A 26195-nucleotide genomic window follows, 5' to 3' on the forward strand; every position below is an offset into this window, starting at 1 on the left:
CCTCTGCTGGTGACGGGAGGGGTGTCACCCCCCCCACGCAGGTGGGCAGCTGCTGGTCCCCAGCTCCAGGGGGGGTGATTTCGCCTCCTCCCGCCCCCCAGCACCCAGCACTGGCTCCCAGCCCGGGGGGGCTCCGGGGGGATGCGGGCGGTGGGTTGGGAGCGGGGGCGGCCGCCAGCCCCGGGGGGGCCGTGATTCACTCAGCCAGACTGTGGACACTGGGGCTGAAGTTTCTCAGGCTGGGTGGCTCCCGGAGCCTGACATTTTTGGGAAATTTCAACAAAAACAGTTCAGAAGCTTCCAAAAAACAGGACGATGGGAAAAGGCATTGTTTTGTCTCTCTCCCGCCCTCTTTTTTTATTAGGTTTTTAATCTGTGCGGTCCCTTCGGCTGGTGCCAACACCTCTGAGCCCCGCGCTGACTCCCACGCAGTGTCCCCACTGTCCCCACATGGCCACAGGACTCAGATTCCCCCTGGGTGCTTTGGGGCAGGGGCTGACTCACGGTGTCACCCCTTTGGGAGGGGCATCCTGGGTCACCGAGGTGTCCCCCGCCACCCTGGCTCTGTCTCCCCACTCTCCATCCCCTGCAGGGAGCGACGTCCCTGTCCTCGTAGCCCAGGGGATGCAGGGAGCTGGGACAGGGAGCAAAGGGACAAGGGAAGGCCACCAGACAATGTCCCCATGGGCTGGGAATGTCCCTCCCCAGCTCTGAGCCCCCAGAGTCACCCGCAAACCCCAACCGCGGCCGCGGTCCCACAGCTTCAGGGCTCCCATCCCAACCCATGCTTGGGGACGGTGGCCTTGTCACAGCTGGAACCTGCTGTCCCAGGGCTCTGCCACCTGCCTGGGGGTCTGCAAAGCTCTTGGTGCCACCAAATCCTGGGCAGGGGGACAGGAGGAGGCACATGGGCAGATGGCTTCGCCGTGGTGCCGGTGGCACAACCGGACACGCCACCGCTGCCAGGCTGCCCCGGGGGACAACCACAGCCCCACCCCAGCGGGGGTGTGAAGCCACGGGGGGCTTTTTTCCCACCTTTTTGGTTTTGTTTTGGTTTTTTTGTGAAAAACAAAGATGTTGGGTTCGATAGAAAACATCGGGGTTTATGGGAAGATATACCCATTTTGACCCCTCACCAGAAAAAAAAAAAATAAATAAAAAAAAAGGAGGGGGATTTCGGTTTCCTAAAGCCACTTCTGCGGGGGGCGGCAGGACCCGGAGGGACCGGCTGGGCGGCGGGTGCAGCCCCGGGAGCGGCCCCGGGGCCGCGGGAGGGTCCGTGGCGGCCGCGCATGAGTCACCGTGGGAAGGCGGCCCCGGGGCGGCTCTTCCTCACCTACCGCGGGGCCGGGGGCAGCGGGACACCGGCCCCGGGGGCACCGGGGGGCGCAGCATCCCGCGGCAGCACCGGGCGCGGCCGGGCGGGCACCGCGTGTCGGGAACCGGGAGCGGAGCGCGGTGGCGGGGCCCCGGGGTCGGTGCCTTTCTGCCCCCCCGGGGGCGGGTCCGGGCCCGGGCGGGGCGGGGCCAGGGCGGCATTTAGGGCTTTGGTAACCGGGGGGTTGCTCAGACTTGCTCGGGACTTCCCCGGACGTGCCGGTGCGCTCCGCCGCCCCGGGCACCGACGGGCACCGGAGCCGGCCATGCCGCCCTTACCGCTGCTCCTCCCGGTGCTCCTGCTCTGCATCCGCCTCCTCCGTGCCGAGCCGCTCGCCTGTGAGTACCGGGAGCACCGGGCGGCTCCCGCAAGGTGGGAGCGGGGAAGTGAGGGGGGCGAGCCGGGGGGTCCCGTCGGGGCCGGGGCGGGCGCTGCGCGGATCCCCCTCCCCGGGGATTCCGCCGTTCACTCCGGGCCGGGCCGGGCGGTGTCTGTGTCTCCCCGCCACCCCCCGGAGATGCGGAGCGGCCCCAGGAGCGGCGGGGGCATCGGCGGGCGCACCTTGGGGCTGCGCGTTGCAGGAAACCAGGGCCCCCCCCGCCAAGGGCAGCCGGGACCCCCCATCTCCCCCCGGCAGGCAGGCGGGACCCCCCTCCCTCCCTGTCCCCGCAGCCCAGCCGGGACCCCCCCCTCTCCCCGCAGAGAACAATAGAGGAAACTTTTTTTTGTTTCCCCCATCCCCGAGAGCAGCGGGGACCCCCCTCCTCCCCTGGGAGCAGCGAGTGCGCTCTGTCCCCATAGAGGAGAAGGGACCCCCCCCTACCCGAGAAGGGTGGGGCCCCCCCTTGCCCCCCCAGCCCCGCAGAACCCCCTCCCGGCGAACAATGCGGCTCCATTCCCCACCCAGGACAATGGAAACCCCCGTCCTCTGTCCAGAGAACAATAGCGAACCCCTTCCCCAACCGACCCCTCCCACCCCCGGGAGCCATGAGCCCCCTTTGCCCCCCCCCGAGCCTCTGAGCCCCCCCCCCTCCTGCTAAAAACAACGGGGACCCCCCCTTTACCCCGGAGAGCCGTGCCTCCCCTCCATCCCAGAGAACAATGAATCCCCCTTTTCCCCACCCAGAACAACAGGGAGCTCCCTCCCCCACAGAGAACAATGAATTTTACCCCCCACCTCCAAGAAAAAAAAAAAAAAAAAATCCTCCTTGGGGGGGCTTCACAATGATGCTCATTTGGGGGGCCCCACCCGGCGGTGGCAGGTCCGGGAGGTGCCACCTGTGGGCTCAGCCCCTGGGGGATCAAGATCCCCCATTGCTGGGGGGGGACATGGGAGGGTCCCCCCCAACCCCGCAGAGCCCTCAACCCAATTAGCCTTTGTCCCACCCGGCACCTCATCCCTTTCCCCCCTGGCCCAAGCGAAGGGGAGTTGAGACCCCGCTCCCCGCCGCAGGAAGTTTGGCTTCCTCCCGACGATGGGAATTTCTCAGGGCGATCCATGGATGTTCGCTCCGACGCCTCGGCGGCTCCCGCCAACAAAAAGCCGCCGCTTGGCACCTCCCGTGTCCCCAGCACCGCCGATGCCACCGGGTCCCGACCACCGGGCTCTTGTACCCCCTGACCCATTGGTGTCGTTAGCGGGGATGTACCCCAGGGCAATAATTGGGGCAGGAATTGCAGAAGCAGTGGAAAGGGGAGGAAAAATGCTCCAAAAGTCCCTTGAGGAGCCGTTAACAAGAGTCTCCTTTTGGCGCACTGCGGTTTGGGGGCACCCGGTGCCACTCGCAGCCCATTTCCCACCCCTGAGACCCCCATTTTTCTCCCCGCATCGGGGTCGGGTGGGGGGAGCTCTCACCCCACGGCCCCTCGACGTGCGGCGCTGGGGGAAGGCGAAGCCAAATCTCCTTTTAGAGAGCGAATGTTTCCCCTCGGTTCAGCTCGGTCGCGCTGGCTGGAATGCCTGGGCTTTTTATAAATCCCTCCTCGAGCCGAGGGATGGGCACCAGAAATGCCACTTGGGGAAGAGAAAGGGAAAAAGATCTAAAAAAAAAATAATAGTCAAAAGGAGAAATAAAGCGATTTTGGGCATTGTGTCTGCCTGCAAACCTTGTTGCTTGAGCTTTAGAAGAGCTCTAAATGTATATATTTTTTTAAAAAATTTATTTTTCTTGCATAATTCAGAGCTGCCCAAATTTCCTTTTGTTCTTCAGGTCAATTATTTATATTATTTTTTCCTTAACCCTCTGCACATCTTAATAAATCTTTTTTAACCGCGCGATCTCTGACACTTATCGGAAGGTTTTTTCTTTTCTTTCCCAGCCCCTTAAAACGCTGATATAAAAATAAAATGAAATCCGGCCCTTCGGAAGAAAAGCATAAACGTTCCCGACACCTTGGAAATGTGGTTTTACTTTATAGCATTACTTAGCACCTGATCAGCGTTTTTTTTTTAAATAGGAAAGCCATAAAACCCCCGAGCAGGTATTTTCGTTGCAACTTGCACATTCCACAGGCTGCCTGCGTCTCTCCGGCCCTTTCCTCTCCAATCTGAAAACTTCACACTTTTCCCTTTTAAAACACATGTTCGGCGTTGCGTCTGCAGAGAGGGGAGGAAAAAAAATTGCAAGGAAAAAAATAAAATAAAATTCGCCCCTCCAGAGGCTCCTGCTCTGAGGAGGGGGAAAAAATCGCAGGAAGAAATTAAAAAAAAATAATAAAAATAATAAAAATATATCAAATTGGCCCCTTCAGAGGGTCCCGCTCGGAGGACGGGAAATGTCTGTTTTACGGCACTCGTGTGTGTTTCTGGTGCTGTTTAGATTAAGATTTAGGAGAATTAGGGCCCGGAGCGCCGGGTCGGGTATCGGCTCACGGCAGCGGACGCTGGGGGGGTGCAGTGGGGTGAAGGTTTTTGGGGAGGCCTTGCTGGATGATGGGGTGAGCGGAGGCTGAACCCCCCCGTGGGTACGGGTTTGATTTTTGGCTTGGGGGGGGATGGATCCGCGTCGTCACCCAGGGATGCTCGGGGTCCCAATGTGTCCCAGACGCTTCCGCACCCGGATGCTTTTACCCCATGAGCATCCCCCAAGCGGCAGCAGCCACCGCTAATTAAGATCTTCCCCCGGGTAACGAGGGGTTTGGAGGATTAATTACGCCAGGGTGGGAGCCGGAGCGGAGGTGGGCGCTGAAAGCTGAGAGGGGTCGGAGGGGAGAGGAGGTCGCGGCACTTTCCGGGAGGTAATTTGGGAAATTAGCCGGCGCGTGCGGACGGAGCCGATAAGGCTGACGGACACAGAAAAACCCACAGCGGGGCCGGGGGGCCCTTGGAATAAAGCGGCGCGGGGAGCGGGTTCCCATCACGGGGGGGGCCCAGCGATGGGTTTTGGCAGAACTGGGGGCGCACGGTTGGATCGGCGGCGCGGTCGGTGCCGGGAAGCGTTGGGCTCGTTGGTGTCGCCGATGGGGCAGTGGGGGAGATACCCCCAAACTTTCCATAGTTGCTTTTGAAATCTTTTTATTGTGCAAAATTTGCAAAGCCACAAGCCGGCCCTGGTAAAAGCACAGTGTTGCTGAGACCCCCCCCCATTGTCACTGAGACCCCCCCCAAAGGCTCTTGAACCCCCCGCCTGGTTCAACCGAGGAGCCCCCAGCGCCTCCTGAGCTCCTGTGATACAGATACACAGATATTTAGATATAAAATATATTTAAATATAGAAAAAAACCGATATAAAATAAGGCTAAATATAGAAAAATGGCTATAAAATACAGTTAAATAGGGAAGATACGGATATAAAATATAGTTAAATACAGATAATGGCTATATAGTTAAATACAGAAAAATGGCTATAAAATATATTTAGATATAGAAAAAAAGACATAAAATACAGTTAATATAGAAAGATGGCTATAAAATATATTTAGACATGGAGAAAAACAGACACAAAATATAGTTAATAAAAGTGGCTATAAAACATTTGGATATAGAAAAAATAGAATATATATCTGATTATAGAAAGAGGTTTAAAATAGATTTAAATCTAGGATGAGGAGGTTTAAAATAGATTTAGATAGAGAAAAAGGAGACAGAAAGTGGATTTAAATAGAGAAAAAGGAGACAGAAAGTGGATTTAAATAGAGAAAAAGGAGACAGAAAGCGGATTTAAATAGAGAAAAAGGAGACAGAAAGTGGATTTAAGTAGGAAAAGGAGACAGAAAGTGGATTTAAGTAGAAAAAGGAGACAGAAAGTGGATTTAAGTAGGAAAAGGAGACAGAAAGTGGATTTAAACAGAGAAAAAGGAGACAGAAAGTGGATTTAAGTGAGAAAAGGAGACAGAAAGTGGATTTAAGTAGAGGAAAAGGAGACAGAAAGTGGATTTAAAGATAGAAAAAATAGGTATACATAATTTTTTTTTTAAGTTCTCCCCCCCTTTTTGTTTCCCCGGCTGCAGACCCCGCCGTGATCTCCCCCCAAGACCCCACCCTGCTGATCGGCTCCTCGCTGGTGGCCACGTGCACGGTCAGCCCCGACTTCCACCTGCGCGCCCAGGACCTGTACTGGACCCTGAACGGGCGGCGCTTGCCCGCGGCCTCGTACAGCGCCCTGGGCCCCAGCACCCTCGGCGTGTCCCTCGCCCGCCTCAACGGCTCCAAGCAGCAGTCTGGGGACAACCTGGTGTGTCACAGCAGAGACGGCGGCATCCTGGCCGGCTCCTGCCTTTACGTTGGACGTACGTCGGTGCGGCCGCACGTGCCGGCTCGGATTCCGCCCCCACCCCGGCCCCGCCGCCGCTTTGGCCGTTTTCGGGGATGGCAGGATTTAGGATTTTGGGGGGGATCCCCGCGGGGATTAACGCCGCGGGTCTTGCCAAAAAACGTGCCGTGGGCTCGCAACGCTTCGCTGGCGGCTGCTCGTTTATGTTATTTTTTTATGTTTTTTTCCACCTCCTCCCCGCGGTTTCGCGTCCCGGCTCGCAGGAGCGCGCGGCAGAAAAAGGCTGTTTTTTGGCAAAGCCTCCATAAAATTACGCTTGTCCGAATCAATAACCGTAAGATTTTTATCTCGGGCTATTTTAGGGACGATGCTACATCCCAGGAATACAGAGGCTTAGCTGGGAACGCAGCTTGGATTTGTTTTTTTGGGTTGCTGTTGCTGAAAGAAAACAGCTCTGGAGCGGGGTGCAGGCGGAGCGGGGTGCAGGCAGAGCGGGGTGCAGGCAGAGCGGGGTGCAGGCAGGGCGGGGTGCAGGCGGAGCGGGGTGCAGGCAGAGTGGGGTGCAGGCAGAGCGGGGTGCAGGCAGGGCTGGGTGCAGGTGGAGCGGGGTGCAGGCAGGGCTGGGTGCAGGCGGAGCGGGGTGCAGGCAGAGTGGGGTGCAGGCAGAGTGGGGTGCAGGCAGAGCGGGGTGCAGGCGGAGCGGGGTGCAGGCGGAGCGGGGTGCAGGCGGAGCGGGGTGCAGGCAGGGCTGGGTGCAGGCGGAGCGGGGTGCAGGCAGGGCTGGGTGCAGGCGGAGCGGGGTGCAGGCAGGGCTGGGTGCAGGCAGGGCTGGGTGCAGGCAGGGCTGGGTGCAGGCAGGGCGGGGTGCAGGCAGGGCTGGGTGCAGGCAGAGCGGGGTGCAGGCAGAGCGGGGTGCAGGCAGAGCGGGGTGCAGGCAGGGCTGGGTGCAGGCAGGGCGGGGTGCAGGCGGAGCGGGGTGCAGGCAGGGCTGGGTGCAGGCAGAGCGGGGTGCAGGCAGAGCGGGGTGCAGGCAGGGCTGGGTGCAGGCAGGGCTGGGTGCAGGCGGAGCGGGGTGCAGGCAGGGACAGGCAGGAGCTTAAACCCCCCCAGCAAGCACATTTGCACCCATGGCACAGAGACCTGGGGACCAAGGTTGTGACCACAGGCTGCATTTCACTGCTCTGCCATTTCATCCCCCTCTTATTTTATATTTTTTCTTTCCCAGTACCCCCAGAAAAACCAGTCAACATCACTTGCTGGTCCAAAAACATGAAGGACCTCACCTGCACGTGGGCGCCGGGGACGGAAGGGGAGACGTTCCTGCACACCAACTACACCCTCAAGTACAAGCTCAGGTGGGTGCTCGCCGTAACTCCCGTTATTCTTTTAAAAAATGGGATTTAAAGGCTCACAGGACAGGGGGTAACGGGGACTGTGATGAGTTTCCGTGGGTCTCAGCCAAGGAGGGTGAGAACCAGTGACCCAACACCTCACCAGTTTGATACCGGTGGTGTTGAGCGGCGGATAAACGAGCCGCCGGTTCCCCGTTTCCTGCGGGGATGGGTGAGCATCCTCGGCTGGATCGTGCCCGGCACTCGGCGCCCGTCCGCAGGTGGTACGGCCGGGACAACACGTGCCAGGAGTACCACACGGCCGGGCCCTACTCCTGCCACATCCCCAAGGACCTGGCGCTCTTCACGCCCTACGAGATCTGGGTGGAGGCGTCCAACCGGCTGGGGGTGGCCGTCTCCGACGTCGTCATGTTGGACATCCTCGACGTGGGTGAGCGATGCTGTCCTGACGTCACCACTGTGCCGGTGACATTTCACGCGGCGCGGTGCAGGGAACGGGTGATACGTGAGCAGAATCGCTCCTAATCCAATTAGGCTGTTTTTCCCTCCCCCGAGATTTTTCTTTGGCGTTTGCAGCTTTTTAACCCTGTCCCCGCAGTCACCACCGACCCGCCGTCCGACGTGCACGTCAGCCGGGTGGGGGACCTGGAGGACCAGCTGAGCGTGCGCTGGAGCTCACCCCCAGCCCTCAAAGATTTCCTCTTCCAAGCCAAGTACCAGATCCAGTACCGGGTGGAGGACAGCTCGGAGTGGAAGGTGGGTCGTTGTCACCCGTGGATGTCACAGGACGTCACGGGATGCCCGACGGTGCCAGCGCTGCCCTCTCCTCCCTCCCCAGGTGGTGGATGACGTGGGCAACCAGACCTCCTGCCGCCTGGCCGGGCTCCGTCCCGGCACCGTCTACTTCGTCCAGGTGCGCTGTAATCCCTTCGGCATCTACGGCTCCAAAAAAGCCGGGATCTGGAGCGACTGGAGCAACCCCACGGCCGCCTCCACCCCGCGCAGCGGTGAGTGCCGCTGTGCGCCCCTCCCCTGCGCAAACGGGATGTGCGGGGGGGGTCCCGTCCCCGCTCTGTGCCCAGCACCTGGATTTCTTGCAAAGGAGCCAATTCCGAGCTCGGCTTTCCCAGCAGGAAGCCAAAAATCCGCTCGTTTTCCTCTCGCCCACCATTATTTACAGCGCGGTGGCGATGGGGGGGTTGAGCCGTGTCCCCCCTCCCCATGGCACTGACCCCGTTGTCCCCGCAGAGCGAGCGGCAGGGGGCTGCGACCCCAAGGGTGGGGAGCAAAACACGACGCTGCGGCGGGAGCTGAAGCAGTTTTTCGGGTGGGTGAAGAAACACGCCTACGGCTGCTCCAACCTCGGCATCAAGCTCTACGACCAGTGGCGCGCGTGGCTGCAGAAATCGCACAAAACACGCAACCAGGTAGGTAAGGAGCCTTTCGCACTTCTTTTCTCCGGGATGGGGGGGTGACCCTGGGGATGCTGGTGGGGGGGACACGGGGTGACACCGCGGCCGGCGGCGACGCGGGGCTCTGCTCCTCTCTGCAGGTTCTTCCCGGCGATAAGTTGTAGCCCCCGGGGGACCCAGCGCCAGCGGCACGACACGGGGCGCCCGGCGCCCACCCGGGACCACCCGCGCCCACCCCGGCCCCGCCGGCGCGGAGCAGGAAGGCGGGTGGGGCGAAGCGCGGCCCCGCGGCCCCCCCGGGACACGGGATGGCGTGAGGCGGGGGGGGCCAGCCCTGGGAGCCCATCCCGTGCCGCTGGCCCCGCGGCACCGCAGCCCCCCGCCACGCCGCTCGCGCCCCACGGCACCGAGGGGACCCCCCAGCGTCACCCGGCTGTGGGGGGCACGGAGGTTTTGTTCCTTCCCCACCAGCCGGAGCAGCCTCTGGGATGAAAGGGGCGGCGGGGGCTTCCCAGGTGTCCCCCCCTCTCGGCGCAGCCCCCCCCGGGAAGCAGTTTTGGCTGGTTTTTCTCCCTGGGGAGCCACGTGCGAGCGCGCGGTGGGGGGGTCCGTCCCCGGGGAGCCAAGCGGGCTGGTTTGAGGCTGCTGGGGTTTGCCCCCAGTGCCTGCTCCAATTTTGATTCAAACCAGCCTTATTTTGGTTCCATTTCAGTCAATTAGGAACAGATTTAAGCTTAATGCCAATAAACCTCTGAAACCCCCCCGGGGTGTGCGTCAGCGGAGCGGCAGCAGCGCGCGGGGACGGGGATGCAGCGGGCAGCCAAACGGGACCCGTGTCGCTCGTCACCCCCTCCTGGGGGACCCAGCCAAGGGGGACGGGGTGGCACTGGGTGGGGACAAACCTTTTAGATCGCACAACTCGAGCCAGCTCCGTGGGGACGGGTTTATTGTGGGGTGACCGGAGAAAGGGCACTTGGGGGGTGCCAGAGCTGGTGTGGGGCCGGGGAGGTGGGTTTGGGGGGTCCAGCCGGCAGCAAAGGCTGTGCCCATCCCAATGAGGGTGGGGTTTCAAAGCAAGGCGGCCCCTTGGCTCCACGGGTGCAGGTTTTCCTTGGGAAAAGCCCCGGCAGAGCTGGGGAGGGGGAACCAGCCCCACATTGGACCCCTCCGCTGATGGATGCTCAAGATTTGGGGGGACCCCACTGCTCCCGGGGGGGTGTTCTGCACCCCTCCCAGCCCACAGCCAAGAGAAGGGGTCGGGGGGAAGGTGCCCACCTTGCCGAGGTAGCGTGGGGTGGGCCGGGGGGACAAGCGGGGCCCCCGTTCCACCCGCCGGCCCCTCCAGCCGTTCCCACGGGGACACCCATCACTCAACTTCTTCCGAATCGTACTTGAGGTCCTGGAGAATTTCGCTGATTGCCTCAATGGTTTTAATTAGCCTACGAGAGCGGATGGAAACTATAAATAAAGCCCATATGGAGTGTATTATCTGGGCCGCCTCGCCTTCCCCGCGCTGTTTATGAAACACTCAGCCCGGGGAGGCCGAGGGGACCGCGGCCACGCGGCATCGCCAAACCCTCCCTGGGGCTGCGGCCGAAAAGTGCTTTTGAAGGCACCATCTGGGGCCCCCCTGGGCTGGAGGGAAGGGAAAGGCGGGGAAGGGGCTCCCAGCTTGGCAAGGGGGAGATGCCGCCATCCCAAAATTGGAGGGGAGACGGCAGCGGCGCCACCACCTACTTGTGCTTGAGCTCCCGCACCTCCTGCTGATGGGCGTCCACGTCGGGTTCATCCTGCACCCGCTGCCGGGCCAGCTGGAGCTGCGCCGTCTGCAGGGGGGACAGGGCAGGAAATGAGACCCCTCCTCCCCAAAAAACAGCCCTGGGACACCCCCCCCAAAGCCCAGCGCTCACCAGCTGCAGCTTCTCCTGCTCCCGTTCCTGGAGGCGGGTGAGGTGCTGGGCCAGGTCGGGGCGGGCGAGCTCGTCCCGCAGGCGCCCGCCGATGCGCAGCACCTCCCGGGAGATGCCGCTGAAGGTCAAGGTGATCTCGTGGACCAGCTGCCGGTAACGGGGGAAATCATAGTGGGGTGCGCTGCTCAGGTACGCCTGGTGGCCCCTGGGGACAGGTTTGGGGGGGAGAAGACACCATCAACGCAGCCGGGGGACTGAGTCCCCTTCGTCACCCCACTGTGGAACACCAGGGAGGTTTATCTCTCTCTCTCTCTCTCTCTCTTTCTCTATCAAACCCTTGACCAATAGTTCTCAAAAAGTGGTACAAAAATACAGCATAAAAGCACAGCCTCCAGCATGACGCTCGCAGTTACAGCAGCAGTTTCCAATTTTCCCCCCGACCCCCAGATTTGGCAGCTCTCGCCCCCCTTGACCAGGCAGCTTCACCCCTCGCACGGGACAGGCTTGGCAGCTGCTTTTTTGGAGGGGGATTTGGTTTATTCTCCTTTTCAGTCGCAAGCCCGTGTCCCGGGAAGTCCATCATCTCCTGTCGGATGCTAAAATAAGACACAGGTGTCCCCCCTGCCAGCTGCAGCTCATCAGCCGCCCCGGCAGCCTCTTCCCATCAGGATGTCAAACCAAAATAAACGGGGATGGGGGATTTGGTTTCTCACCGGGGACCCCGGGAGGTGCCCCGGTGCGCCCCGCATCCCCTGGTGCCGGTACTCACTCCTCCAGCAGCCGGTACGCCTCGGCGCGCTCGCCCTGCAGCGCCTGCAGCCGCCGCAGCAGCACGGTGACGGGCTCGCCGGTCTGCCGGGGACACGGGACAACGCTGGCACCGGGACGGCGGCTCTGCTCCCGTTAACAGGCTCCAGGCAGAGCCGGTGTCACCCGGGGGTCTCACCACGGTGCCAAAGCCTCGAGTCCCCGTTATCCCCCTCGGTGCCGGTACTGGGGGAACTCGGGCTGAGCCCGGGACCGGGACCCCCCCAGCCACGTGTGAACGGACCGGCCCCGGGAATCACGCCCACACGTGGCCCGGAACCCCCCCGACCCCCTGTCCGGGCACCGGGACCGCCCCCCCGCCAGCCACGTGCACACAAAACAAACGGGCTCCGTGATCCCCCGGCCACGCGTGCACGAACCGGACCGGTACCAGGACCCCTCACTCAGAACTGGAACGGTACCGGAACCCCACCCCCGGCCACGCGTGCACGAACGGGACCGGTACCGGGACCCCTCACCCAGAACCGGAACGGTACCGGGACCCCCCTGTCCCCGGGCCACGCATGCACGAACGGGACCGGTACCGGGACCCCTCACCCAGAACCGGAACGGTATCGGGACAACCCCCCCCGGGCCACGCATGCACGAACGGGACCGGTACCTCCCCTCGGCCACGCGTGCACGAACCGGAACGGTACGGGGAACACGTCCCCCCCCCCGGCCACGTTTGCGCGAACCGGACCGGTCCCAGGACCACGCCGGCCGGCAGACCCTTCCCCAGCCCGTCCCCGCGGCCGCCCGGCCCCGCTCACCATGTCCCGGGCCCGGTCGGACGGCGCAGGCCCGACGGGGTGGAGCGCGGAACGCGGCTCCACCGCCCCCTGCCGCTACCGGCCGGTACCGCCGCCGCCCCCCCACAACATGCCCCCCGTTTTTTATTGAAAAACGCGCCAATTTGAGGAAAAAAAAAACCAACAACACAAAGGGATGTTTTTGGGCGCTGCGATGCTTTATTGAGAGGGCGCTGCAGGGCACGGGCGGGGCCGCCCTGCTCTATTTGAGCTTCTTCTTGGGGCGCAGGTTGTTGGTGTGGCCGCACTTCTTCTTGCGGCAGTTGACGGCGCGGGGGTGCAGGCGGGCGTAGCACCTGGGGAGGGGGGAAAACACAGCGTGAGGGGGATGTCACCGTCTCACCGGGGACGCGGTTTGGGTCCCCACCCCACTGCGGGGGGTGGTGGGGACAGGGACGTACTTGCGACAGATCATTTTGTCACAGTTGTACTTCTGGGCGAGCTGGCGCAGGGAGGGCTCGATGATGCCCCCGCGCAGGCGCAGCACCAGGTGGAGGGTGGACTCTGAAATTGAGAAACAAGCGGCATGGTGTGGTCAGGCACTGCTGGGGAGCAGCTGGTACCCACCCCCCCCCCCCCCAAAAAAAAACACCACCCCAAAATCCAGGGATGCGTCTGCGGCACCTTTCTGGATGTTGTAGTCTGCGAGGGTGCGCCCGTCCTCCAGCTGTTTGCCCGCGAAGATCAAGCGCTGCTGGTCAGGGGGGATCCCTGAGGGACAGAAACCATCAGGCTGGGGGGCGGTGACCGGGCCCGGGGCCGCCCCCGCCGCTCCCCCCGGTACCTTCTTTATCCTGGATCTTGGCTTTGACGTTCTCGATCGTGTCGTTGGGCTCCACCTCCAGGGTGATGGTTTTACCCGTCAGCGTCTTCACGAAGATCTGCATCTTGGCACCGGGGGTGTCTGTGGAGAGCGGCGGCCACGTCAACCCCGGCGGGGCCCTGAGGAGAAACCCCCGCTCCCCCCACCGTGCCCGCGCCCAGCGGGACGCGGTTCCCCGACCCCGCGTTCCCCGTGACCGATCCCCCACCGGTGGATCAGCCCCCGGCCCGAGCCCAGGCCCCGCTCCCGGGCCCGCCGGAGGAACCGCCCGCACGCACCCGCCGCCTCGCTGCTGAGAAAAGGGGCGGCCGGAACCGGAACCCGCCCGTCGCGACGTCACAACCGGCGCCTGCGTGGCCCCGCCCCTTTCTCCGCGCAGTGCGCATGCGCCGCCCGCCCCGCCTCGGGTACCACAGGGCGGGACCGGGCCCAGAACCGGCCCCGCGGCCCCGGGAACGGGCTCGAACCCACCCCACGGCCTCAGGAACGGGCTCGCAGTCCCCCCACAGCCCCTGCCGCACAGCCCGGGGCTGCGGCATCACACCCTCCCCTCAGCCCCCGGGACACCGTGAAGAGCCGGGGAGGGAACAGGCCACAAGAACACGGTGTGAGGGGCCGAGGTGCGATATGGAGCAGGCCGGGACCAAAGGGAAAGGCGGTGGGCAAGAGGCCGTGAGCAGCACGGACAGCACTCGTGGGCACACGCGTGAACCTCAAAGACAGCATTCCTTAAGAAAAAAAACCACCCGCAACCCCAAAACAGCTCTTCCGCCCCAAACCAGCATCAAAGTCTACGTTGAAGATAGAGTTTTGCAGCTCTCCTGACGCAAACGAGAAAGGACAAGAGGCGTTTCAAACCCACGTTTTACTTATTTACCCCGAAGCGAGTGGCGGGGTTTACACTACAGTGGCAGTTTAGATGCAGAAGGGCCTTCACGCGTCCATCGCTTCTCTCGGCCTTTGCTTCCCCCCAAAAAATAAACACACAAATATAAATACAGGATAGAAAGTCCTCCGGGAGCGGTGCCCGACCCACGTGCTTAGTCCAGGTCATTGGTCATGTCTTCGTCTGTGAGACTCTGTCCATTCACGGCCGGTAAATCGTACTGGCCTTGGGATAAATCCTCAAAATCCTGACTGGTGGTGGGTGAGATGATGTCAGGGCTGGTGTCGCAGGACTCCGTGCTCTGCTCCGAGGTAGCGATGGTGGTTGTGGTGCTTTTCGGGACGGGGTCGAAGTCGTCGTCGTCTTCGAGGATGGGAGATTCGTGTATGTCTGGAAGGGAAGATGCAAATGTTAGCTTTGCCGCTGCGGTGCTGCAACAGAGGCGCCCTGGCCAAATTATTTGCTCCTCTAATTCTGAATTTTGTCAGCTTGTACCAGTAATCGATACAAAACCCACACCACGTAAATTAGCGGCCATTTGTAACTTCTTGCAACCGCATTTATTCTAATCAAGGAGCTTTCCAGGCGCTGGATGTCTCATTGGCTTCTCCTGACACCCGAGAGCCGCCTCGCGCATTCTGAGATAAAGGGACTTGTCACGCGGGAAGAGAAGCGACGGAAATTGTGCGCGCGGGAAGGAACCACTCACTGCTGAACGCCTCCGGGTACTGCTTGGCCAGCTTCCCTTTCAGCGTCCTGCGGAGGAGACAGCGAGCTCAGCGCGGGGAAGATCCGGAGCCAAGATTCACAGAACAACGTAAACGGATCCCGGGGGGGTCCCTCGGGCCATGGGGCTCCCCCCCCCAGCCCCATTTTGGGCCCGTCTCTCCCTTGGGCTGGAGCAGAATCAAGGAATCTCAAAGCTCTGCCTCCTCTCCCGCCTCCTCCACGCGTCGCTCGGCCGCACGTTTTCCCCTCTCTGACTATTTTTGCTTCTGAAATCTCCTCCTTGTGCCCCACTTTAGACCCCCCATGGCCCACCCAGACCTCAGCCAGCCGCCCTGCGCTCCCCACGCCCTCTCCCTCCCCACCGGCAGCCCCGTTCCCGTTGCCCACCGGATCCTGCGGAACACGCTGTCCAGGTCCTTCTTCATCTCCACCAGCGTCTTGGTGTGGTGGAGGAAACGCTCGTTCATCTGCTGCATGCGGACGCTGGAGAGGTTGTTGAAGTTGAGCAGCATCTCATTGGTCTTCTCGAATCGATCCAGCCTGCAAGGGGGAAGCAGACGGAGCTCGGCAACGATCCCCAGGAAGCTCCCGGTGCCGGTACGGGGTCCCCGCGGGCCGGTTTCCCCCGGGACTCACATGTTTTTCTGCGCCAGGATGATGGCATTGACGTCCTCGGCGTTGACCATACCCAGCACCCGCCCGCAGAACACCTGGGAGGCCGTGGGCTCCATCACGGCCTGCGGGACGGCGGGGGCGGCTCAGCCGGGGAGCGGGAGCCTCCCGGTACCGGGGACACGCCCCCACACACCTCGCCGGTACCGGGGTCCCCTCCACCCTGCCGTGCCACCGGTACCGCAGCCACCCCCCCTCCCCGCCGCCGTGCCGGTCCCGGAGCGCCACACACGCTCCCGCCGCCGGTAACGGCGTCTCCCCGCCCGCCCGCCGCCTCCCGGTCCCGGTAGCGCCTCTCGGGGGGACGCGGGCCTGGGCCCCTCCCGGTGACCCCGGGGCCTCCCGCCGGTAGTGCCCGCGCACCTGGGGGAGCCCGTCCCGCCGCTTCACATGACCGGAGCGGGAGCAGCACCGAGGGCGGCACCGGCGGCCGCACCTCGCTTCCGGGTGCGGGGTCACGTCGAGCGCGACCCCGTGGCGTCAGCGCGCCGTTGCGTCACGGCGCCAAGCCGGAAGTAGTGGTGGCCGGCGGAGGGGACCCGCCGGTGCCAGTCCCGAGGCCCCCGCGCCGCGCACCGGACAAACGCACACACACGCCCCCGCGCCATGGCCCAGCGGCGGGCACCACCCGGTCCCCCCAACACCCCGCGGCGGCCCCTTTAAGACGGCGCCGAGCCCCGTCCGGCGCCTCGGTGACGAGCGTTCTCGCCACCCAATGGCGTCAGCGCGGTGGGCGGTGCCTGTCCAATAGGAGCGGGGGGGCGGGGCCGGCGACCGCGGGTTCGCGGACCAGGTGGGAGCGGCGCGGGGCGCGCGGCGGCCGTTGCTAGGGGGAGTCCCGGCGCGTGACGGTGACGGTGACGTTGACGTGGGGTCCCCGCGGGCGGGAAGGCACGTGGCGGCGGGGGGCGCGCGCGGGGCGGCCCCTCCCGGTACCGGCACCGGGGCCGCGTCACTCCAGTCCCCCCCCCACCACCGCGGGGCCCGTTCACTCCCCCGGGGCTGCCGGGGTCCCCCCTGCCCGAACCGCTCATCCTCCCCGGAGGGTCCCGGCGCTGCCCGGGCTGGCGGCCGCGTCACCTCCCGGTAAGCGCAGGCCTGACCCACGTCCTCCCCCCGCCTCCAGGTTGCTCCGCCGCGATGGCCTCCAGCGGGGAGGAACCGAGGAGCGGCTCCCCGGGCCAGGCAGGCACCGGCACTGAGCTGTCGCCGACGGCTGACGCCGCTCAGCTGGACATGGGGGAGGATTTCGAGGTCCTGGAAGAGGAAGAAGAGGAGGAGGAGGACCTGAGTGAGCTGCCCCCGCTGGAGGACATGAGCAGGCCGCCGGCCCTGCCGCGGGACGATGCCCAGCCCTCGGAGCAGGGCCGGGAGGAAGCAGCTGAGGACCCCCAGGAGTGGCTCGATGTTTTGGGTGAGAACCTGGGCAGGAGGGCACTTGGCTTGTGGGGCCTCACGGGCTTCCCTGCAGCTCCACCAGTGTTCCCTGTGCCATGAAGGCCGGCCAGGAGTCAGAGCGGGTCAGTGGGAGTGAGGTTTTTCCCTCCCGGCCATGGGCTGATGTGCCTCCGGCTTCTTGCCCAGGGAACGGCTTGCTGAAGAAGACGACGCTGGTGCCAGGACAGGGGGTGGACACCTGTCCTCACAAGGGCCAGGACGTGACCATTCGCCTGAAGGCCATGCTGGAGGATGGCAGCGTGGTGGAGGAGAACCCAGCCCTCACTTTCACGCTGGGGGACTGCGATGTCCTGCAGGTCTGGGCTGGGAGAAAGCTTGCTGGCCTTTATCGCTGCCTTGCAGGGCAAGAACTCGCCTTGGGGAGCGCAGGGAGGGTTTGGGGTCGGTGGTGTCCCTGTTCGCGGATCAGAAGTGGCCCGTCTGCCTTTGTTCATGCTCCGTCCCCATGATGTTGTTCCCTGCAGGCGCTGGACTTGTGTGTGCAGCTCCTGGAAATGGGGGAGACGGCTTTGATCGTGTCAGATGCAAAGTACTGCTATGGCGCTCAGGGCAGGTGAGCGGGGAGGGCACAGGGTGGAGCAGAATTGCCCCAAACAGGGCTGTGAAAGCTGTCCCCTGTGCTCTCGGTGACAGCCCAGCCAGCAACCCGCAGCTTCCACGGGCTGGGAGATCCGTCTCACTTGCTACATGCAGGGAACAGCAGCATGTCCTGCCTGGGGAGAACAAATCTGCGTCACACCCTGTCCTGGGGAGCTTCCCTGATTTCTGGGCCTAAATCTGTGGGGCCTGGTGGGTGGTGGGACCTGCAGAGGTGGTAAAGGTGCTGTGGGTTTGTCCCCTTCTTTGTGCAGGAGCCCTGATGTCCCACCCAATGCAACCCTCACCCTGGAGGTGGAGCTGCTGGCGGCTCAGGATGCGCCGGACCTGGAGCTGCTGAGCGGGAAGGAGAAGATAGAGCTGGCCAACCGCAAGCGGGAGCGCGGCAACTTCTTCTACCAGCAGGCAGATTACGTGCTGGCCATCAACTCCTACGACATCGCCCTCAAGGTCATCGGCTCCAGCTCAAAAGGTACCTGCTCCCACCCTGGGCAAGGGCCGCCTGGGCTCCCTTTCCCCTGTAACCCAACTCTGGGGTCTTTGCAGTTGACTTCAGCTCGGAGGAGGAGGCTGAGCTGCTGGACGTGAAGGTGAAATGTCTCAACAACTTGGCAGCGTCTCAGCTTAAATTGGACCATTACGAGGCAGCTCTCAAGTCCTGTAATCTTGTCCTGGAGCACCAGCCGGGGAACATCAAGGCTCTCTTCCGCAAGGGCAAGGTGAGGCCGGACGTGCGCCATGCGCTGCTGTCCCTTCTCCATAGCATGACGGAGAGCAGGGACAAGGGAGAGACCTCAGCCGTCCTGCTCAATCTGTATTTTGCTTTCCAGGTCCTGGCTCAGCAGGGTGAATACAGAGACGCCATCCCCATCTTAAAGGCGGCGTTGAAGCTGGAGCCTTCAAATAAGGTAGGCTGCTCAGGTGGGCGGCTGCAGGACACTCTTCTTGTCTGTGTCCCTCCTCAGTGTCCCCCATGGAAGGCAGAAGCCCCCCCAGAGCTGTTCCCAGCCTCCCCCACAAAGGGAGGCTGGAAATAGCCCCCCAGGACCTGGGAAACCGTGGTGCGATGCACCCTGTGGTGCAATATCTGAGCTTGGCTGGGCTGGTGGGTCCCTTATCTCCATGTTGCGAGACTCCCTCTGCCCTTTGGTCCTGGCAGTGGCAGGAATCCCTGCCAGCCCATCCCTCCTGCAGCAATCCTGTGCGTCCCAGCTTTCCGGGGTGGCTCCAGCACCTCATGCCGTGGCTGCGGGAGGTGGAGCAGAGCTGAGTCCCCACAGACTCGCTCAGCAGCCTGGAGTGTGATTCACTGGGCGGTGGGAGCAGCCCAGACCTCGGTCCAGCGCCTGGGCCAGGGCAAGCTCTGGGTCAGGAATTTCCTGTTGGTTAATGATCAGCTGCAGGACTGGAGCCTGGGGAGAAATCAAAAACCAGTGCCAGGAAATGGCCCCGGCAGGAGCGAACCTGGGCAAACTGGGGGGAGAGGCAGGGACGTGCTGCCTGCGAGGGGTCGAGGCAGAGGCTCTAGTCCTTGACTGGATCTGTTGTTTTATCCACCTCTTTTTCTGGGATTTCCACCCTGATTTGTGTCGTGATCTGGTGCAGGGTGGGGCACCACGAGCAAGTGCTCGGTGGTCTCGCAGCACCTGCAGAGCTCGTGGTCTGCGAGCACCCACCCTCCCAGCAAAGTCAGGGTGGGCAGCCGCGGGGAGGGAGCAGCGCAAGCGACACAGGCAGCACTGGGAGCAGCTCCTCCCGTGCGTCTCTGACACGTCGCTGTTGGTGGGGTGGCTGCTTGCCGCCCATTTGGACGAAGCTTTTAATTGGAGAGGGGTGAAAAAAAGTCAAAATGCCCAGCAGTGACGTTACCAGTGAAACCACAAGTACAGCAAATTACCGGCCTCTCCGGCTGGCTGCCGGGACTCCCAGGGAAGTGGCGGTGCCGCTCCAGACGGCAGCGTTAAACACGCGTCGCTGAGTCACGGGCTGCAGCTACCGGTGGTGAAAACAAGACTCGAGAAATGCTCAGCTCCACCTGCCTCAGATGAGGAAACTGGTTCTCTGGGGCTGTTGGAACTTTTCAGCTGTTACAGCCCATCAGCAACTGGGTTCCCTTCTGAGCCCTCGGAAATGCACGTTCTGGGAGCAGGAGGAGATGCCAACGTTTGTCCTATGTCAACATGCCAGCTTGGGGGTGTCTGTGAGCACGTTGCTGCCTTGCACCCTCCAGACATCCAAAGTCTCACACTGAGGCAGCGTTTCTGAGCATGGCACAACCTGGTGAAGCTGTGGTCGGTCTCCGAGGGAGCCAATGTCGTCTGGAGCTGATGTGGTTGCCGGTGGGAGTGCTGGTGTTTCAGGGAGGTGTCCCCAGCAGAGGGCACAGCACGGCCGCGGCACCGGCCAGCTGCACCAACGCCATGTCCTTCCTTGCCACTGCGGGCTCGGGGAACAACTGGCAGTGCCGTGCTCGGCTCTCCGGTGCTCCTTGCTGCTTTTTGGGAGCCTGCAAGCTCTGCGCAGGACATGGAGCTTTCTCCTGCCGCGCTCCCTCCAGCCACAGCCATCGCTGCCGCTCGGCACAGCTGGGCAGGTGCCGACACGCTCCCAGGTCTTGCTGCAATCCCACTTCAGCGCAGGCTGAGTCGAGGCCGCTTTCCCAGCCTGCTTCCAGACAGAGCAGTGGGAGAGCTTGGGCATGTCTGTCCCTGAGGCAGACGCTTTTCCGTCTCGATTAAAGGATAAAAATCCTTTTCCCGATGTCTGGCATCAGCCCTGGGCTCCGCTCCTCACTGCCAGGGAATGGGGAGCAGCTTGGGTGGCCAGGAAGGACAGAGGGACACTCAGAGCCAGGGTCACCCACCCTGGGTGTTGATGCAGCCCCTGGGCGCTGGGGAGTGGGGCAGGATCAGGCCATCACCCACCAGCTGCTTCTGGGCTGTTCCCCAAAGCTCTTGCATGGCCCTGGGGGATGGGACCTGCTGTTGGTGGCACTGCGGTCCCTGTCCCCACCCCAGGGGACAGCGCGAGGCTGATAACTGATAACGGCAGCGCCTTGCTCTCCTCCCCAGACCATCCACGCTGAGCTCTCCAAGCTGGTGAAGAAGCACGCGGACCAGAAGAACATGGAGACAGAGATGTACAGGAAGATGCTGGGAAATCCCAGCACTGCCGGCGCCCCGGGGAAGTGCAAAGACAAGCTGCCCTGGGTAAGGGCCTTGCGGGGGGGTGACAGAGTGGGTGGGGGTCATCCCTGGGCTGGGGAGCATGGGCGAGGGCACAAGAGAGGTGTTATTGTCCCCTGGGTCCCTGGGGGTTGACACAGTCCTGCTCCTGGGCTGGGGGAACGCTGATGTGACCCACAGAGTTGCTGTGTTGGGGAGCTGGGGGGCAGCCTTGCCAGTAACACGCCGATAGCCGCGGCTGTGCTCCCGGCTGTGTCTGCCGGCGATGCCAGCTGGAGGCTCTGGACTTTGCTCCCAGCTGCCGCCGGTGGAAAGCGCTGTCAGCTGGGCTGCCAGCGGCACACGTTGTCCCTGCGGAGGGACGCACCGGCCACGCGCTGGGCAGAGCCGACGCAGCACTTGCCATTTTTGGGCTGTGTTATCTCTGATGCGTGTCAGGAGCTCGGTGCTGCCCCATGGCACCATGCCAGCACAGGCAGGGCTGCATGTCCCTGCTGGTGGCACACCGGGCACATCCCATCACCTCGCCGGTCTCTCCTCCTTTAGTCCATCCCCTGGAAGTGGCTCTTTGGTGCGACAGCCATCGCGCTGGGCGGCGTGGCCTTGTCCGTGGTCATCGCAGCAAGGAACTAAGGATGGCGGCAGGGCAGCCCCGCGGCACAGCACCTGCGCCGGGACGTGCCTCTCTCCTGCCAAGGGGCTTCCTCTGGGCTCCACCGCCCCCTCCCCACGGACTTGCATTTGCAGAAATACTGATGCTTTCTCTGCCGGAGGCGCCGGATCCCCCTCCCGACGTCCCCCTGTATCTCTCTAGGCGCAGCTGCAGGGATGGAGCCGCAGGCAGAGCAGAGACCCCCCAGCACCCTCCCTGCAATCGGGGGCTCAGCCCCCAGCCCCGAGCGTGTCGGGGGGAGCGGGAGCCCCTGCACACCAATACGCCATGGTTGTCCCCAGCCCGGTGAGCCTCGGCGGGCGCCGTGGTCCTGCCGACACGGTGCGGAGGGCAGAGGGGGAGGCACGTGGAAGGAAGCCACGGGGGTATGAATGGACACGGTGGTTTCTGCGGCAAAGGGATGCGGATGCGCCCAGGGGCACGTGCAGTGTGATTCCCCGTGTCCTTGGGGGCTCAGCCCCCCCACAGGCACCCGCTCTCCTCCTCAGCGCTTCCCCAGAGCGTGCGATGTCCAAAGGAAGCCAAAGAACCCTCCTCTGCGGGCTGTCCCGTGCAGGTCCCAGCGCTCGGGGTCCCTCTGCCCTCAGCTCCTTCCAGCCCGGGGCTGTCCCTGTGCCCCGGTCTCAGCTCTGCTCACGGGCTGGGGGGGTAGCACTGTCCTCCTGCCCCAAACTGACTGTGAACTTCCCAAATAAAGGACAATTCCTTCATGCTCGGGACTTCTTCATTCCCAGAGTGGGGGCGTGCTCCTCTGGGCTGTCCCCCCTCTTGTTACATGCATGTGGCTGCAGCGGGAGCTGCTTAATTTGGGGGCAAAGGGGGAATTTTTACAGCTCTGTGGCGGGAGGGAGCAACCTCCGCAGTCGAAGTTATTGGCTCGGAGCTGTGCCCTGGGGTGCCCGCGGAACCTGGGGCGTCCAGGCCCCGCTTGGGGCGGGGGGAGTCCTCCGCCTACAACCCCTGCTTGCGGGGGGAGCCCGCACCCTGCAGGCCCAGCCCGGGGAGGACACCAGGCCCCCCAGGCCGTGCCCGGGGGTTATGCCCGGGGACCGGGGTTGCCCCCGCCGCCCCCTCCGCGGGGTGCTGCGGGCTGCACCAAACCACCCTCCCCACCATGCCCCGCGGCGCTCGTTTGCATATCCCCGCCTCCTCCTCCCATCTCCCAATCCGACGCGGCGGCCGGCGTGGCCTGGCCAATGGGAGCGCGCGTTGCCCACCTCCTCGCCCCAGCAACAGGCTCTCCGGGTGGGCGGGGTTGGCGGAGCGACAGCCGGGCAGCTCATGAATAATGTATAAGGGGGCGTGGCGGCGGCGGGAGGCCCCGGCGGCCCAGGCGCGGAGGGGGAGACGGTCCCAAGATGGCGGCGCTGCAGGCGGAGCGCGGGTACGGGCTGTCCTGCGGCCGCCTCGGCCGCGGCACCCGCGTCTCCGTCTTCCACGTCAAGCTCACGGAGAGCGCCCTGCGCGCCTTCGAGAGCTACCAGGCCTGTAAGGTAGGGGCGTGGGGCGGTGGGCACGGCCCCGCGGCGGGAGGGGGGTGGCCGCCACGAGGCCCTGGCCGGAGCCCCGCGGGCAGCACCGGCGGGGTTGGCAGCGGCGGCGCTGCGGGGGGGAGAGGCCTCCTCACGGAGCGGGGCGGGGGGGGCCCGGTCCTGCCGCTGCCGGGTGTGTGGCGGGGAGGTGGGGAGAGGGGTCGGCCGCTGTGGGGCCCTCCCCGGTGGGAGGCTGAGGAGATGTGGGGGCTCCCGGCCCCCCCTTCTGCGTGAGGGAACCGGGGCGGGCGGCGATCGCGCCGTCGGGTGCCTGAGGGACACCGGAGGGCTCTGGCTGTGCCCCCCGCCCCGGGAACGCCTCGCGTTCCCCCCGGGGGTGTTTGAGGGGCCCCCCCGGTATGTGACCGGGGAGTGGTCGTGACTCCCCGGTAAGTGCCTGCGGGGGGTCGGGGGGTGTCAGTGAACCCCCTCCGTAGCTGTTGGGGGGACCCCAATGTCCCCCCCCCCCGGTGGGTGACCGGGGAGCCGCCCCCCGGTAGATACCGAGGGGGGGAAGGGCTCTCGGTGTCTCTCCGGTAGGGGACTGGGAGACACTGGGGGGGTGATTGTGGGGGGGCCAAGGGACGTCGGTGTCCCCCCTTCCCCCCGCGGTGACCGTGTGAGCGGGTGCGGCCCCCCCCGTGTGCGTGACGTGGGTTCCCAGGGCCCGGGGGGGGGCCGGGCTCATCCCGGGGACGTGTCCCGGTGTGGGGGGGTCCCACCCCCGGTGCTGCCATCACGCACGGGGGATCCCTTCCCCGCTGCCACCCCCTCCGGGGCACCCGCTTGTGTCCCCCCCCGTCCCGGCCCCGATCCGGCGCTCGGCTCCCTGCGGGGGGAGGCAGGTTCAGACTGGGGCTGTAATTTGAAATTTCCAGATTGTGTTTTCCGAGATATTTCCTTGAAATGCATCCAGAGAGCTTTATTAGTCACGTAAATAAAGAATAATGGCAACGCTCGGCATCTGTCCTTAGAATGGACCGGAGGGAGATTAAAAGCTGTCCTTTTTATTGTAATTTTATTTTTTTTTTCTTTTCTTTCCGCCTCTGATCCCGAGCGTATCTGTCTCCTCATCTTGCCAGGGAGCTGGGGAAGCTGGGAACCCAACCCGTTTGTCATTAGGAGCGTCCTGCCTGCCAGCTTCTGTAGGATAAACCATATGTTGTCACAACACTATTTTTAATTTGGGGTGTTGGTTACATCACATCACTGAATTGGGCAAGCTCTGTGTGAGGACGAAGGTAATTACTGTACCAGGGTTTATCAACTTGTATTTTAATGAGTGTTTATCAGCGTTATGAGAAGTCAGTAGCAATAAGTGCCTTGGATAGACAGAGTAGCTTTTTCTCCGAAGAAAAAAAAAAATCCAAATAAATGCTTTTCTATATATTAGGAAAGTCTTTTCTTTCAGAGTCGGGAGAGTAGGAAGACTACAGGCAGCTGTGTTAAATATTTTGGGAAGCTATTCTGAGTCCGTGTCACACATGAATAGTGATGTTTATTTTCTAAATGAAGTCTGGTCTCTAGATTGTTTGGTGGCCAACGGCCACTAATGAACTTTGCTTCCTTCACCGCCACCCAAAAGAGAAATAGTCAAAGGCTACTGGTGATTAAATGGGCAGGAAGGGATAAGGGCAGAAGAGCTCGCTTGTTTGTACAGTGAATAACGCAACAATTAGTGGGCTATTAAACACATATGCTCATTCTGCATTTGTTCTATAAACAGTTTCTCCAGCTTGTTGAACGTCTCTGCTTCCTCTGAAACGCTCGGTCACGGCCATGCCAAGAAGCGACTTTATAACACACCTTCGGAGCGTGTGTTTGTCCAGTCCAGGCTCTGATTTAATTTGGGGCTGCAGTAGGTAAATGGAAAAAACTTGCTAAGGCTTCTTCTGCTCGGTTTGGTTTTTAAATGCGGTATAACTGACGACAGCGTTGTGTAATATGTATAATGGCCTGGAATCCAATACTGTTGTTTGTGTTACCTGAAGTCCGACATGTGTGCAGTCTGACCTGTTTTATGCACCGGGACGGCACGTCGGTGCGATTCCTGCGACAAGTCTCTTGTCCTTTTGCCAGAACAGGCCGGGTAATGTCTTCAGTTGCTCGCTGGAGTTTGTTCTTGGTCTAATAATAATGTATTGGGATTACATAATCCAAAAATGATCACCCAGCCGGGCGAGCTGCCATTTGTTTTGAGTGTCCCTTGTGCCAGAGCAGTTGCGTTCGCGGTGTGGGAGCCGAACCATGTGTGCATCGGGCAGCAGGACTATGGAGAAACAAGATATTTGTCTTCTCGAGTCTATCCCGCTTGTGTCTCTGCTAAATTGTCTGCGTTCTGGTGAAGATTACGTTTGGGTGTCAGCATGTTGATGCCCAACTCTGTGTTTCAGCAAGCTGCTGCTGTATCCTGTATGGAGAATGTGGAGCTGGTGCCGGGCACAGGGCACATGGTCCTTACAAGGATTTATTTCTCCTGTACGCTCACCTGAAAGAAATAAGAGTCTTAAAAGTAACACCGGCTTTGTAGAGGATACTTTAAGATGTCACCCAGCTGCTCCTTGTGAAACTTGCTGCCCCCGAAGCAGCTTACCCGCGGTTGTGAAACCCTGGGCACCGAGCTCCCCAGCCAAAGGCCGAGTGCTGGAAAATGTTGCCGGAGTCAGTTTGTCCACTGATGAAATGGAGCCGGTCCGGTGTGTCAGCCCAAAACAACTCCTGCTTCTCCAAGGAGGTTAATTCCCTATTAGCTTGCAGTTCGCTGTGTTCCCTTCGGGTGTGTGTACACACTGTTTAGGCCTCCCACCCCCCAAAAAAAGGCAAGTCACAGCTTTTCCACATCTCTTCTGGTCTGCCTCCAGCTTTCTTGCTGCCCATGTTGAGGTACAAGGTAACAACTCATGCACCTGCCTTATTTTCCTCTTTCATTCTTTATCGAGATGTTGTATCCATCCTCGCTAACACATCTCCGTCCGTGGCATTCATCCTTTGTTTTTCACACCCGTGTTTTGGGGTTTTTTTAGCAACATCGTGGGGGTTTCTGGGTCTGTAGAAGTCTGAATGCAGGATTTAAAACGCTCTGTGGCAGACCCAAGTGTCGCTCGGCTGTCGGTCCATCTCCTCCCGCTACCGTGGTGTAGGTGCCAATGGCACGTACACGGCGTTAGGGCTGTTCCTGGAACTCTCACCTGGGAATTTCCCAACTTTCATGTATTTATTTAAAAACTCTCTTCGTGGCTTGAACGGTGCTGGCGAGC

General features: G+C 62.1%; 6 protein-coding genes across 11 annotated transcripts in view; 3 read left to right on the plus strand and 3 right to left on the minus strand.

Annotated features, from left to right (window-relative positions):
• Window positions 1-1583: 1583 nt before the first annotated feature.
• On the plus strand, window positions 1584-9615 carry CRLF1 (cytokine receptor like factor 1). Of its 2 annotated transcripts, none has more exons than XM_065652592.1 (8): window positions 1584-1716; window positions 5828-6106; window positions 7316-7445; window positions 7703-7872; window positions 8041-8198; window positions 8281-8449; window positions 8691-8873; window positions 8995-9615. In XM_065652592.1, the coding sequence occupies exons 1-8, from the start codon at window positions 1644-1646 to the stop codon at window positions 9009-9011; spliced, it is 1179 nt and encodes a 392-aa protein (XP_065508664.1). In that variant the 5' UTR covers window positions 1584-1643; the 3' UTR covers window positions 9012-9615. The 2 variants fall into 2 exon arrangements, with proteins under 2 accessions (XP_065508664.1, XP_065508663.1); XM_065652591.1 differs by having other exon boundaries at window positions 8691-8869.
• The window catches only part of REX1BD (required for excision 1-B domain containing), a 133390-nt gene continuing 116802 nt past the window's right edge, over window positions 9608-26195 (minus strand). Inside the window, exons 1-6 of one of the 4 annotated variants that reach the window (XR_010607679.1) lie at window positions 12345-12375; window positions 11534-11616; window positions 10765-10969; window positions 10592-10680; window positions 10130-10293; window positions 9608-9740 (exon numbers count right to left, since the gene is read on the minus strand). Coding sequence is in view for 2 of the 4 variants with exons in the window: in XM_065652598.1 (XP_065508670.1) it covers window positions 10221-10293; window positions 10592-10680; window positions 10765-10969; window positions 11534-11616; window positions 12345-12347 (453 nt within the window). In the remaining 2 variants the exon portion in view is untranslated. Of the gene's footprint in view, window positions 9741-9783; window positions 10294-10591; window positions 10681-10764; window positions 10970-11533; window positions 11617-12344; window positions 12376-26195 lie in introns of those variants that run through there. The other 3 variants (XR_010607678.1, XM_065652598.1, XM_065652599.1) reach the window with 3 other exon arrangements.
• Window positions 12521-13566, minus strand: UBA52 (ubiquitin A-52 residue ribosomal protein fusion product 1). 2 transcript variants are annotated; one of them, XM_065652521.1, is made up of 5 exons: window positions 13485-13566; window positions 13168-13287; window positions 13008-13094; window positions 12785-12887; window positions 12521-12679 (listed from the first exon to the last, which is right to left on the minus strand). In XM_065652521.1, the coding sequence occupies exons 2-5, from the start codon at window positions 13268-13270 to the stop codon at window positions 12586-12588; spliced, it is 387 nt and encodes a 128-aa protein (XP_065508593.1). In that variant the 5' UTR covers window positions 13271-13287; window positions 13485-13566; the 3' UTR covers window positions 12521-12585. The 2 variants fall into 2 exon arrangements, with proteins under 2 accessions (XP_065508593.1, XP_065508592.1); XM_065652520.1 differs by having other exon boundaries at window positions 13415-13506.
• On the minus strand, window positions 14057-15952 carry KXD1 (KxDL motif containing 1). The gene is made up of 5 exons (XM_065652791.1): window positions 15857-15952; window positions 15458-15558; window positions 15209-15361; window positions 14802-14848; window positions 14057-14482 (listed from the first exon to the last, which is right to left on the minus strand). Exons 2-5 carry the CDS (start codon window positions 15550-15552, stop codon window positions 14247-14249), a joined length of 531 nt encoding a protein of 176 aa, XP_065508863.1. The 5' UTR covers window positions 15553-15558; window positions 15857-15952; the 3' UTR covers window positions 14057-14246.
• Window positions 16298-21640, plus strand: FKBP8 (FKBP prolyl isomerase 8). Its single transcript, XM_065652790.1, has 9 exons — window positions 16298-16384; window positions 16620-16907; window positions 17078-17247; window positions 17416-17504; window positions 17803-18020; window positions 18095-18267; window positions 18379-18456; window positions 20620-20757; window positions 21280-21640. Exons 2-9 carry the CDS (start codon window positions 16634-16636, stop codon window positions 21364-21366), a joined length of 1227 nt encoding a protein of 408 aa, XP_065508862.1. The 5' UTR covers window positions 16298-16384; window positions 16620-16633; the 3' UTR covers window positions 21367-21640.
• Window positions 22743-26195, plus strand: part of ELL (elongation factor for RNA polymerase II) — a 48846-nt gene continuing 45393 nt past the window's right edge. The window contains exon 1 of the mRNA XM_065652726.1: window positions 22743-22899. Coding sequence (XP_065508798.1) covers window positions 22765-22899 — 135 coding nt within the window. The 5' untranslated portion in view covers window positions 22743-22764. The remainder of the gene's footprint in view (window positions 22900-26195) is intronic.

This window comes from Caloenas nicobarica, chromosome 27 (genome assembly GCF_036013445.1).
Source record: "Caloenas nicobarica isolate bCalNic1 chromosome 27, bCalNic1.hap1, whole genome shotgun sequence".
In the NCBI taxonomy this organism is placed as follows: Eukaryota; Metazoa; Chordata; class Aves; order Columbiformes; family Columbidae; genus Caloenas; species Caloenas nicobarica.

What these genes read in the sequence shown, in the direction of transcription:
- CRLF1 (XM_065652591.1), top strand. Translation starts at nt 1,644, where the DNA reads ATGCCGCCCTTACCGCTGCTCCTCCCGGTGCTCCTGCTCTGCATCCGC. An exon ending in AGGACAGCTCGGAGTGGAAG is followed by an intron (nt 8,199 to 8,280) that starts GTGGGTCGTTGT and finishes CTCCCTCCCCAG; the next exon opens with GTGGTGGATGACGTGGGCAA. An exon ending in CGCCTCCACCCCGCGCAGCG is followed by an intron (nt 8,450 to 8,690) that starts GTGAGTGCCGCT and finishes TTGTCCCCGCAG; the next exon opens with AGCGAGCGGCAGGGGGCTGC.
- UBA52 (XM_065652521.1), bottom strand. Translation starts at nt 13,270, where the DNA reads ATGCAGATCTTCGTGAAGACGCTGACGGGTAAAACCATCACCCTGGAG. An exon ending in CAAGATCCAGGATAAAGAAG is followed by an intron (nt 13,095 to 13,167) that starts GTACCGGGGGGA and finishes TCTGTCCCTCAG; the next exon opens with GGATCCCCCCTGACCAGCAG. An exon ending in AGACTACAACATCCAGAAAG is followed by an intron (nt 12,888 to 13,007) that starts GTGCCGCAGACG and finishes TCTCAATTTCAG; the next exon opens with AGTCCACCCTCCACCTGGTG.
- KXD1 (XM_065652791.1), bottom strand. Translation starts at nt 15,552, where the DNA reads ATGGAGCCCACGGCCTCCCAGGTGTTCTGCGGGCGGGTGCTGGGTATG. An exon ending in ATCCTGGCGCAGAAAAACAT is followed by an intron (nt 15,362 to 15,457) that starts GTGAGTCCCGGG and finishes TCCCCCTTGCAG; the next exon opens with GCTGGATCGATTCGAGAAGA. An exon ending in AGCGTGTTCCGCAGGATCCG is followed by an intron (nt 14,849 to 15,208) that starts GTGGGCAACGGG and finishes TCTCCTCCGCAG; the next exon opens with GACGCTGAAAGGGAAGCTGG.
- FKBP8 (XM_065652790.1), top strand. Translation starts at nt 16,634, where the DNA reads ATGGCCTCCAGCGGGGAGGAACCGAGGAGCGGCTCCCCGGGCCAGGCA. An exon ending in AGCTGGAGCCTTCAAATAAG is followed by an intron (nt 18,457 to 20,619) that starts GTAGGCTGCTCA and finishes TCTCCTCCCCAG; the next exon opens with ACCATCCACGCTGAGCTCTC. An exon ending in GCAAAGACAAGCTGCCCTGG is followed by an intron (nt 20,758 to 21,279) that starts GTAAGGGCCTTG and finishes CTCCTCCTTTAG; the next exon opens with TCCATCCCCTGGAAGTGGCT.